Source organism: Cebus imitator, unplaced genomic scaffold (assembly GCF_001604975.1).
Source record: "Cebus imitator isolate Cc_AM_T3 unplaced genomic scaffold, Cebus_imitator-1.0 Scaffold172, whole genome shotgun sequence".
In the NCBI taxonomy this organism is placed as follows: Eukaryota; Metazoa; Chordata; class Mammalia; order Primates; family Cebidae; genus Cebus; species Cebus imitator.
In genome coordinates, this window is record NW_016107487.1 from 2,375,887 (window position 1) to 2,388,841 (window position 12,955).

General features: G+C 37.1%; 1 protein-coding gene across 3 annotated transcripts in view; it reads left to right on the plus strand.

Moving 5' to 3' along the window:
- Positions 1 to 12,955, plus strand: part of THADA (THADA armadillo repeat containing) — a 365,800-nt gene that overhangs the window by 49,690 nt on the left and 303,155 nt on the right. For all 3 annotated transcript variants that reach the window (XM_017544862.2, XM_017544859.2, XM_017544860.2), the window contains exon 23: positions 9,734 to 9,843. In XM_017544862.2, coding sequence (XP_017400351.1) covers positions 9,734 to 9,843 — 110 coding nt within the window. The remainder of the gene's footprint in view (positions 1 to 9,733; positions 9,844 to 12,955) is intronic.

A 12,955-nucleotide genomic window follows, 5' to 3' on the forward strand; every position in this document is an offset into this window, starting at 1 on the left:
GATGATATCTGAGTGGTAGAAAATTATTGCCTTTGTTGTTATATAGAGAACAGTGTTTGAGCTTTGAAGAAATCCCAGAAATTAAGAAATCACTGTAGGAGAGAAGGTACAGTTTAAAACATTAACTGTTTTGCTGGAATGTAAACTTTTGTAAAACATCCCATTTAACCAAAATGAAATTAGAAGTGGCTGTGTCTTAAAGGCAGAATTTAAATTAAGGCTTAGATATTAAGTCTCACTATTTTATAATATAAAACAAAAATAAAATGGACATTTATTGTTTGCTACTCTTTACCAGGTACTCTGATAAACACTTAAATGCATAATCTTATTTATTTCTCACAATAATCATGTGAAGTAGGTTCCAGTGTTAGCTCCATTTCACAAATAAGAGAACTGTGTTTAATTACTTCGCATTAGTAGTAGATTTCAAAATTTACCTTCTCTAAAGAGTATATTTAAAATATATTTATATTTGTCTTTTGTATGTTTTATGGTTTAGATGAATGTTTAGATCCCTTAATTAGTCTGTTGGTGAATTTTAGATGCCTGGAAACATGGCGTGTAACTTCTTCCCCTGTGGAAATTTATACCCTGTAAATCCATAAAATAATGTTAATTTCCCTATAGAGATACTTTTTATAAAAAGGAGCAGGATATCCTAATTTAAAAAGGAGAAGTGATTAGAATTTAAATTTGTGTTTTTAAATTTTAAGAACAGAAACCAGTGTCTTGTTTTTGCATTTTGATCTTAATTTCCTTTATAAAAATCCTGAGATGTATGTTATTAAAAATTATTTTGTTGGAGGTAACACGCTACCAGATTTCAAAATATACCACAAACCTGCAGCAACAAAAAAGTGTGGTACTGGCGTAAAAACAGACACCTAGACCAGTGGAACAGAATAGAGAACCCAGATATTAATGTATCTACAGCCAACTGATTTTCGATAAAGGCTCCAAGAACATTCATTGGGGAAAGGACTGTCTCCTCAATAAATGGTGCTGGGAAAACTGAGTATGCTTTCTTCATATGCAAAAGGATAAAACTAAACCCCCATCTCTCATCCTATACAAAAATCAACTCAAAATGGATAGGCCAGGTGCGGTGGCTCTCAGCTGTCATCCCAGCACTTGGGAGTCTGAGGTGGGTGGATCATGAGGTCATGAGATAGAGACCATCCTGGCCAACTGGGTGAAACCATGCCTCTACTAAAAATACAAAGATTAGCTGGGCGTGGTGATGCACACTTGTAGTTCCAACTACTCGGGAGGCTGAGGCAGGAGAATCACTTGAGCCCGGGGGGTAGAGATTGCAGTGAGCCGAGATCACACCACTGCACTGCAGCCTAGTGACAGAGGGAGACTCTGTCTCAAAAGAAAAAAAAAAAAAAAAAGTCAACTCAATGGATAAAAGACCTAAATGTAAGACTGAAAGTAATAAATGGTAAAGACTACTATAAAACTACTTGAATAGTGGCATTTATTCAGGACATTAATCTGGGAAAACATACATGTTTTTTCTTTCTTCTTTTTTTTTTTTTTCTGAGATGGATTCTTGCTCTGTCACCCAGACTGTGCATTGGCACAGTCTCAGGTTCAAACGAACCTCTGCCTCTTGGGTTCAAATGATTCTCTTGCCTCGGCCTCTCTAGTAGCTGGGATTACAGGCATGTACCACTTTGGCCGATTTTTATTTTTATTTTTTAGTAGAGATGGGGTTTTACCCTGTTGGCCAGGCTGGTCTCAAACTCCTGACCTCAGGTGATTTGCCTGCCTTGGACTCCCAAAGTGTTGGGATTACAGACATGAGCCACCGCCTGGCCTGGGAAAAGATATTTATGAATAAGACTTCAAAAGCATAGACAACAAAAAAATAATAAACAAGTAGGATTATGTCAAACTAAAAACCTTCTGCACAGCAAAGGAAACAGTTAACAGAGCCAGAAGACAACCTCCAGAATGGGAGAAAAAATTGGTAAACTATTCATCTGACAGGATTAGTGTCCAGAATGTCCTGGGAACTCAAATATCTCAGCAAAAAAAATGGACAAACGATCTGAACAGACATTTCTCAAAAACATGGAAATCACCAACAAATACATGAAAAAATGTTCAACATCACAAATCAGGGAAATGCAAATCAAAACCACAATGAGATATCATCTCATTCCAGTTAGGATGGCTGTTATCAAAAAGACAATAACAAATAATGGCAAGAATGTGGAGAAAAGGGAACTCTTACTATTGGTGTGAATGTAAACTAGTATAGCTACTTTGGAGAACAGTATGGAGGTTCCTTAAAAAACTGCACGTAGAAAATACCATGTGATCAAGCAGTCCTGCTACTGGGCATTTATTCAAGGAAAAGGAAATCAGTATATTGAAGAGACAGAGTGCTGCAACCCTCTGATTGAATAGTGTTGCAATCCCATGTTTATTGCAGCAGTGTTCAAAATAGACAAGATATGTAATCAACCTGGCTGTCCAACAACAGATGAATGGATGAAGGAATGTGGTATATATACAGAATGGAATACTATTCAGCCATAATAAAGAATGAAATACTGTTATTTGCAGCTACATGGATGGAACTGAAGGACATTATGTTAAGTGAAATAAGCCAGGAACAGAAAATAAACCACTGCATATTCTCATACATGTGAAAGTTAAAAAAGTTGGTTTCAAAGAAGTAAATGTAGAACAGAGGATACTAGAGGCTAGGAAGAATAGTTGAGAGGGGGAAGATAGGTAGAGTTGTGAAAGGATACAAAATTACAGCAAGATAGGAAGAATAAGCTCTCTAATGTTCTTTACCGTGATAGGATGACTATAGTTGGCAATAATAAATATGTTAATAGTTCCTAATAGCTAGAAGCAGGATGTTGAATGTTCCCAACACAAAGAAACGATAAATGTTGGAAATAATGGATAAGCTAATTACGTACCGTGATCTGATCACTATTTATTATATGTATTGAAACATTATCCATAAATATGGATACTTATTTGTCTATGAAAAAGAATGTTTAAAAATGCTTTAAAAAATCTCTCCATAAAAGGGTTTACATGTCTTTGTTAAATTATTTCAAGGTACAGTTTAATTTTTGATGTTATTGTAAATTCATCTTTATAAAAATTACATTTTTGACCTTCATCTTCCTGGGCTGTAAAAATACAACTGCTTTTTAAATATTTGTCTTATATTCATCTATATTACTAAACTCTGTTTTAATAATTTGTGGATTATTTGTAGATTATATGTCAATAATGTCATCTGTAAACAGAGTTTTTTAAAAAAAGTTTTATTTTACTTTAAATTCTGGGATACATGTGTTGAATGCGCAGGTTTGTTACATAGGTATACATATGCCATGGTGGTTTGCTGCACCTATCAAACCATCATCTAGGATTTAAGCCCCACATGCATTAGATATTTGTCCTAATGCTCTCCCTCCCCTTGCCTTCCACCCCTCAACAGGCCCTGGTGTGTGATACTCTCCTCCCTGTGTCCATGTGTTCTCATTGTTCAACTCCCACTTATGAGTGAGAACATGTGGTGTTTGATTTTCTGTTCCTCTGTTAGTTTGCTGAGGATGATAGTTTTCAGCTTATCCATGTCCCTGCAAAGGACATGAACTCATTCATTTTTATGGCTGCATTCCATGGTGTATATGTACCACATTTTCTTTATCCAGTCTTTTGTGGATGGGCATTTGGGTTGGTTCCAAGTCTTTGCTGTTGTAAATAGTGCTGTAATAAACATACGTGTGCATGTGTCTTTATAGTAGAATGATTTATAATCCTTTGGGTAATTACACAGTAATGGGATTGCTGGGTCAAGCGGTATTTCTGATTCTAGATCCTTGAGGAATCACCTCACTGTCTTCCACAATGGTTGTACTAATTTATACTCCCACCAACAGTGTAAAAGCGTTTCTGTTTCTCTGCATCCTTGCCAGCATCTGTTGTTTCCAGACTTTTTAATGCTCGTCATTCTAACTGGCCTAAGATGGTATCTCATTGTGATTTCGATTTGCATTTCTTTAATGACCAGTGATAATGAGCTTTTTTTCATATGTTTGTTGGCCGCATAAATGTCTTCTTTTGAGAGGTATCTGTTCATATTCTTCATATTCTTTCAACATAGTATTAAAGTTCTGGCCAGAGCAATCAGGCAAGAGGAAGAAATAAAACCATAAAAACCCTAGAAGAAAATCTAGGCAATACAGTTCAGGACATAGGCATGGGTAAAGACTTTATGACTAAATCACCAAAAGCAATGGCAACAATAGACAAAATTGACAAATAGGATCTAATTAAAGAGCTTCTGCTCAGCAAAAAAAACTATTATCAGAGTGAACAGGCAACCTACAAAATGAGAAAAAATGTTTGCAATCTATCCATCTGACAAAGGTCTAATATTCAGAAGTGCTGAAGGAGGGCATCCTTGTCTTGTGCCAGTTTTCAAAGGGAATGCTTCCAGCTTTTCCCCATTCAGTATGATATTGGCTGTGGGTTTGTCATAAATAGCTCATTATTTTGAGATACGTCCCATCAATACCTAGTTTATTGACAGTTTTTAGCATGAAGGGGTGTTGAATTTTATCAAAGGCCTTTTCTACATCTATTGAGATAATCATGTGGTTTTTGTTATTGGTTCTGTTATTTGATGGATTATGTTTATTGATTTGTATATGCTTTTATTTTTTATTTTGGAGATGGAGTCTTGCACTGTTGCCCAGGCTGGAATTCAGTGATGCTATGTCAGCTCACCCTCCACTTCCTGGGTTCAAGCATTTCTCTTGCCTTAGCCTCCTGAGTAGCTGGGACTACAGGGGCACACTGCCACTCTTGGCTAATTTTTTGTATTTTAGTAGAGACGGGCGTTTCACCATGTTGCCCAGGTTGGTCTCGAACTTCTGAGCTCAGGCAGTCCACCAGCCCCAGCCTCCCAAAGTGCTAGGATTACAGGTGTGAGCTACCGCAACCTGGCCTCTTTCATATTGTTTACACTTCTCATTTCTTCTTGTTTTAGTGTGCTGGAGAGCGGCTCCAGAATAGAATTCAGTAGAAGTTGTGACAGTAGGAATCCTTATCTTGTTCCTGATTTTAAAAAGGATTTAAAAAAAAAAAAAAACTACACTATTGTCTATGATATTTGCCTGTTGGGTTTTTATAGGTATTCTTTATGATGTTAGGGAAGTTTTTTTCTCTTCCAAGTTTGCGAAGAGGTTTTTAAAAAAAATTGTGAGTAGATGTTGAATTTCATTGGGAAAAAAAGAAAAGAATTTCATTGGGAAAAAAAGTAAAGGACTAGAAAGAAATGTAATAAAAATTAATAGTTAATTCTAAAATATTATTTCGTACAGACATTGCCCAAAAAGAAAACTTTCTGTGAACTTTAAATAGAAACTCAATGGTATATAATAGGCAATTGGGTTGGAATTTTCAGAGGACTTTTTCATTTTAAAAATCAAAATTTCACATTCTATTTTTCTGATTTTATTGTTACTAATTTTGTAAGTGGTTTGAGTTAAATGCGTTTCCCGTAGTCTGATTATCCTTTGGGAGGCAGTCAGCCTGGCCTTTCTTCTCTGTTCAGCTGCTCATAGACCGCATTGCTAAGCCCACTACTCATTTGTAATTGGGTTCATCTCTACCTTATAGTCTTGTCCTTACTGTTTTCTAGCATAAAACTTCTTTGTCAGTCAGCCATGTTTACTTACACTTGTCTGTGTATGCTCATTCTTTGATATAAAAAGACCTAGCAAGATATCTGGTAGGTAGCTAGCACATACTTATATATTATTTGTATATTCATTCTGGTCTCCCAGCCTCTTCTCATGTTAATTACCCTCTTTCATTTTGGTCCACCAAGTACTGTAATAACCTGTTCAAGGTCTGGATGTGAAGCCTTTTCTCATTATTCAAGTGCAGAAGGATCTTCCATTTTTTGGAACTTACGCTTCTAATGGGTACCAGACAGCATATTGGTTTTCTTTGCCAAAGTCAACTAAAAGCCTCTACTGAGGATAGGCATCTTGTTTTCGTCTTTTCTGTCTACCACAGCATTAAGCTGCTAAGCATTTTACATGGTGCTAAAGAAATACTGTTGTCTAAGAGGAATTTTATATTATCTTTGAAAGGAAAAAAAAATAAGCCTAGGTATTACCTATGTGGCTTTATTGGGAAATTATTAAGTATAAAATGAGATGAGGAAAAACTGTCTGCATGTCAGTTTTGTCCTTAGACTGTCATTCTGTTTTCTGTGTCAGGAATACCTAGGGTTGAGGTCCATTCTTGAGAAAACCACCTACTGATCATACTTCTGAGGTCTTTGATTTTTATTATATGCTTTTTGTTTTAGACCCCTTCGAAGGGTGTTTGAATAAAGGAAGCAATGAAAATCTGAGCCTTTCCTAAGGAGTAAATTGTGAACTGTTGTAAATCCAGAGAAGCACTTTGTCAGTAATGACAAAATTTATGTTTTCCTGAAGGATGTTTTAATATCTGCAACATTTTGGGAAAAAAATTTAGGAAGATAGAGAAACCTCATCTCATTGACTTTCTGTTTTAATTTTCTGTGACTTTAAGTACTTTCTTAGAAATCTTTTGTTTCTGTAATAATTGAAATGATGGCCATTACAAATAAGCTAATTGCTGTTCTAGTTCTTATTTTGTATTAGTATTATTTTTTTAAGCTGGCTACCATGAGCTATTTGTTTTATAGGATTATTGTTTTTACGGGTTTAATTCGGATTTAAGCTTTGATAATTCTGTTCAAACTATGCCCTGAAATTACCATATTGAAGATAAAATAAGGCTTACCTGACTGTGGATCTTGACAACTAGTAGTATGTGGTCTTTAAAAGATATTAAGATGAAGAGTAGCATCAGATCTTTATAGGAAAACTAGCTGAAGAACATGACCTGTCACTCTTTGGGATGCTAAAGAAAATTTTAAAAAAATTCATTATATACTGCTTTTTTGGTTCTTTCTTACTCTTTTATCTGATTCTTGTTTCTCCACATGTTATCACTTAGTATGTCTTTATAATCAGATAAAAGTACTTTGAGTGGATTACATCTTTATTTTTCCTCTATTTAGAATTCTAGTCACAGCGCATATTGAACTGAATTGGATTATAGGTTATGGGCCTGTTCTGAGCTTTTCAATTTATCACTCATTTCCTTACAACCTATGTGCTAAATGCTGGTATTATCCCTAGTTTATGGATGAGGAAACTTAGATGTTTGCCCATAATTACATGGTTGATTATTCTACTGTTTATTATCTCTAATGTGTACAGAATACTAATCCAGTCCCTATGCTGAGGTACAAGGTGTTTCTAGGTAAGCATATCTAAGATATCTTGAGACAGCTTGTCTTTTACCATCCTGTGATCTGTTGGGGAGACCTGGATCAAGAGATAGCTGATTACAGCTTTGGTCCCGAGTTTTATATAAAATCTTGATTTTTAGAAGACAGTCACCAAATCTAATGGGCTTTTATAGCCCAATCAGCTTAAAGTTAATTCTATTCAAAACCTTAGTCATCAATGAATTGTCAGTTATGTTTTCTTCAAAACAAATAATCTGGCCAGCCACACTGGTACATGCCTGTAGTTATGGCTACTTGGGAGGCTGATGCAGAAGGACTCCTTGAGCCCAGGAGTTGGAGACTGAAATGCACGATAATCACACCTGTGAATAGCCACTGTACTTAATGGCTAGGCAACATAGTAAGACCCTGTCTCTTCAAAAAATTAAAAAATTAGGTGGGCGTGTGACACACTTAGAGTCCTAGCTACTCAGGAAGCTGAGGTGGGAGGATTGCTTGAGCCTAGGAGTTTGAGGTTACAGTGAGCTATGATTGCACCACTGCACTCCAGCCTGGGTGATAAAGCAAGACCAGATCCTGTCTCTTAAAAAAAAACAAAAAACAAAAAGCAAACAAACAAAAAAATAAGAACCACGAAAAGGTCATATTTCTTATTTGTCTAATCATCTGTGGAGAAAGACAGCACATAGGAAAGCCATTGGGTGACATTCTGGCAAATTCCATGATTCTGTCTTGCAGTGAAGCCTCGTAATTTTTTCCAGAGGTCCTTTGTACCACATCCTGTATTGTCATGAACAATTTTATGTCTCTGAAAGGTAATACGGGTTATTTCTTAATGGATATGGAGTTTCCTTTTTGGGAAGATGAAAAGTTTTGTAAATATATGATGGTGATGTTTGTACAAAAGTGTGAATGTACTTATGCCACTTACCTGTGCACTTAAAAAGGGCTACAGTGATAAATATTACATATATTTTACCACAATAAAGAAGAAAATTTAAAAAAAGATAAAAAGGTAATTATTTCACCTAGATCTATGTGTGTGCGTGTTGTTGCTTTGTGTGATTTTCTGTTGGAGTTGAATGATATGCACTGTAACAGAAAACACACTGAGGTTTGTGAGGATGACATAGGAAGGTGGTTCTAGTGGAGCAGTTAAAGATGGTCAACTCTGGAGCCAGACTGCCTGGCTTCATGTTCTGGTTCCAATGCTTTCTTGCTGTGTAACCTTGGATAAGTTTCTTAGACTTTCTGGGCCTCAGTTTTCCCATTGTGAAGTAGAGATAATGATAGTACTTATTTCATGGAATTATATTGTGAGGATTAGATGAGCTATTGTTAAAAAAAAAAAAAAAAAAGCCAAGCGCGGTGGCTTATGCCTGTAATCCCAGCACTTTGGGAGGTCAAGGCAGGCACATCTCCTGAGGTCGGGAATTCAAGATCAGCCTGAACAACATGGAAAAACCCTGTCTTTATTAAAAATACAAAAAAATTAGCCAGGAGTGGTGGCACATGCCTGTAATTCCAGCTACTCTGGAGGCAGAGGCAGGAGAATAGCTTGAACCTGGAAGTTGGAGGTTGTGATGAGCCAGGATTGTATCATTGCACTCCAGTCGGAGCCACAAGAGCGAGACTCCTTCTCAAAAAAAAAAAAAAAAAAAAGGCTGGGCACGCAGTGGCTCACACCTGTAATCCCAGCACATTGGGAGCCCGAGGCAGGTGGATCACAAGGTCAGGAGATCGAGACCATCCTGGCTAACACGGTGAAATCCCATCTCTACTAAAAATACAGAAAATTAGCCGGCGTAGTGGCACGTGCCTATAGTCTCAGCTACTCAGGAGGATGAGGCATGAGAATTGCTTGAACTCGGGAGGCAGAGGTTGCAGTGAACCGAGATCGCGCCACTGTACTCCAGCTTGGGAGAAAGAGTGAGACTCTGTCTCAAAAAAAAAAAAAAAATGTGTAAAACAGCCAGGTGCAGTGGCTCGTGCATGTAATACCAGCACTTTGGGAGGCCGAGGCGGGCGAATTCGACACCAGCCTGGCCAACATGGTGAAACCCCATCTCTACTAAAAATATAAAAATTAGCCAGGCGTGGTGGTGGGTGCCTATAATCCCAGCTAACTACTTGGGAAGCGGAGGCAGGAGAATTGCTTGAACCCTGGAGGCAGAGATTGCAGAGAGCCGAGACTGCACCACTGTACTCCAGTGGACCACAGAGCAAAACTCCGTCTCAAAAAAGAAAAAATGCTTAAAAAATGTTCTATCACATAGTAAGTGCTAAATGGATGGAGCCCTAGACCCGGGTTCCAAAAAATATTACTGATATAAATACATTTGCAAATGTAAACATAAATTGAACATTTATTTTTGCTTTTTTTTAAAGGTAAAAGAAATAGGAGATTACTTTAAACAAAACCTTTTACAGTCCAGGCACAGAGGAGCATTTGAACTGGCTTATACTGGTTTTGTGAAACTCACTGAGGTACTTAACAGGTAAAACAAATATCCTTTTGTCTATATTTTAAAAAGACTAAATGTACAAAGCATGTGCTTGGAGTAGAATTCAGTTGTGGCTTTTGATGTTTAAAAGAATGAGACTTGGTTGACTACAAAACTCTTGGAAGAAATTGTTTTCTTAGGTTTCATTGTTATGATTTACTGCAGATGATTGAAATGTCTAAACTGAGTTATTCTCTCATTGAAAGGTGATTTGAAGCAAACTCAAAGATTTTGCTAAAAATAGCTTGTAATTACGGTTTTTTTTTTTTTTTCCATCGAAACGAATGTTTTGTCTGTTTGAAAATTACTTGGTGTTTGGAATAAAATAAGCCTTGTAATTTTGGGGGTTTGTATTAGGGACACACTTAAGGATTTTGGTTTTTTTCTTCATAAATTTATCTTATAGAAAAGTTTAAAAGAGCAGTAAGTAGACTAAAAAGTAGAAAAGATTTTTTTCCCCTTTTACCTGGAAAATTACTTAGATAGATTTCATATATTTAACCAAATGTATTTTTTGACATTATAGTTACAGATAATTTCATTCATTCATGGAATAGATTTCCTCCAAAGAACTGTGAGGAAACCTTAAATTACTTAATGACTAAGTGTTCATGGCAAGTGTTCTCTAAATAAAAGGTAGTATTTTCCAGGAAAACATTTCCATTGCCTGGAAACTTTTTGAAATGAGGCAGAGTTCTGCCAGCCTTGTAGCCTCAGCAAACATTTTATTTTGGGCTGTTAAGACATCTATTCCTTGAATATCTTTGAAACTTTTTTTTTTTCACATGCCTGGTAAGAACATTTATAAAACATTTTGGCAGTTATGGGCCGCACAGAATGTCTTTAAATGATACTTAAAAAAAAAGTCTCTGACATTAAACCTGCCTATCTTGAAAATATTTTATCTTTTCACCTTTTTTTTTGCAGTGTAGACATTACTTACGAACATTTTTTTTCCTCAAAACACAACACACTGCACTCCCATCAAATCAATTAACAAGAGTATATGAATACCAACTGTGTGCTCAGTACTGTGCTTGGTTTGGATGATGATATGCTTTTTTATAAGATGAAGTTCCTTGTATTAAAGAACTTATGGTTTAGATTCAGAAATAAGTAGAGTTAGCCAGGCGAGGTGGCTCACGCCTGTAATCCCAGCACTTTGGGAGGCCGAGGCGAATGGATCACGAGGTCAAGAGATTGAGACCATCCTGGTCAACATGGTGAAACCCCGTCTCTACTAAAAAAAAAATACAAAAAATCAGCTGGGCATGGTGGCGCGTGCCTGTAATCCCAGCTACTCAGGAGGCTGAGGCAGGAGAATTGCCTGAACCCAGGAGGCGAGTTGCGGTGAGCCAAGATCGCGCCATTGCACTCCAGCCTGGGTAACAAGAGCAAAACTCCGTCTAAAAAAAAAAAAAAAAGAAAGAAATTCGAAATACTTAACAAAAGGTATGTTGTGAGCACTGACTGGTCAGAACCAACACTGGCTGTATACTGCACCCAGCCTCTATGTATGGATGTGTGTTGACTGAATACCAGCCTGGAAGTAACACCAACACACTGGAACAAGATAAAACTGCTAAATTAAGGATGAAATTTATAAATCATATAGGAATAGCAGATAGAGAAAGCAATGGGGATAGGCTGGTAGGGCTTCAGGGAGGAGGTGGAATTTGTGCTAATGTATGAGTTGAAAGAAGGAAACATTGTGAGTAAATGTTCAGAGGCTAGAATTGGCATGGTTTGTTGTTAGGTGAATAAATAAGCCAACCTTCCTATAGTGGTGGGGTTGGTATGAAATACCAGGCAAGTTGATAGGTCGAGGCCAAATTATAGAGTATCTTGGAAATAGATTTACTGTAGCAGGGATGGAGAGAGACATCAAATAGTTTTACTCTGAAATAGCTCATAGGCGGTGTCGTAGAATGGAGGAATAGCAGTTATCTGTGACTTAGGCTCTTAGTTCTGTGTGTATTCATTCCATTTATTGGCAATGAGATTGTACAAAAATTAACCTCCCTAACCTTTGACTTCTTCATCTTTAAGGAAGAGATTATTTGCCTTATTGACAGATCTCTGGCTTTTGTTGTATGAATCAAATAAAAGAGATATTTATGAAGACCCCTTTGCATTATAGAATTTCCCACAAATGTAAAATGTGAAATTGATGTTGGTTGTGGGGTTGGCATATAAAAGTAGTTTTTTGGTTGGAAATGTTAGGTTAGATAGATTGTAATGACAGATTATAATAAGGAGAGCCTGGAATCAGTTATAACAAAGTATACCTGAGGTGATGAGGGCTTCCTCTTCGGTGATGGCTCTGGGAACAGAGACAAAGGTGGGGTTTTAGTTAACTTTTGGCCCCACGTAGCTAGTAACAACTCCTCCCATGATGTATTGTATACTTAGAAGGAAAGCTATGGACATATTTTATTACATTTATGATTTTGTATCTGAAGAATTTGGGCAGGGCTCAGCCGGGTGATTCTTCTCCTTAGGGTATTTATTGAGTTCAATTGGTGGCATTAAGCTGGCAGATGAACTGGTCACAAGGGATCTAAGACAGCTTCACTTGCATTTGTGGTACCTTGGTGGGACTATCTAGAAGACTGGGCCAGTTGGGACTACATGTAGCCTCTCATCCTAGCATGGCAGTCTTGGGGTTAAAATTCTTATATGGCAGCATGCTTCCCCCAGAGGCAGTATTACAAGAGAACCAACCAGAAGCTGTATGATCTTTTCTGACTTAGCCTTGGAAGTCTCACTGCATTGCTTTAGTCACATTCCTTTAATTATAAGTGCATCTTAGGGCCAGCCTGGATTCAGCCCACCTTTTGATGGCAAAGTGGCAAGATCATATTGTAGAAGTATATGTACATTGGAGGTATTGTGGTGGCCATCTTTGAAAAATGCCGTCTGCCACATAAACCAACTGAATGTGAGTAGTGGAGGTTACTAGGAAGTTCATGGTTGTTTCTGTGATTCTGAGTCATGGTCACCAGACAAAGGGGATTGATTTGGGTTAACAAAACCAAGGAAGTTGAAAGAGGGAATGGTTTGATAAAGATGAACAATTTTTTTTTGTTTTTTATGTCCTGAATAT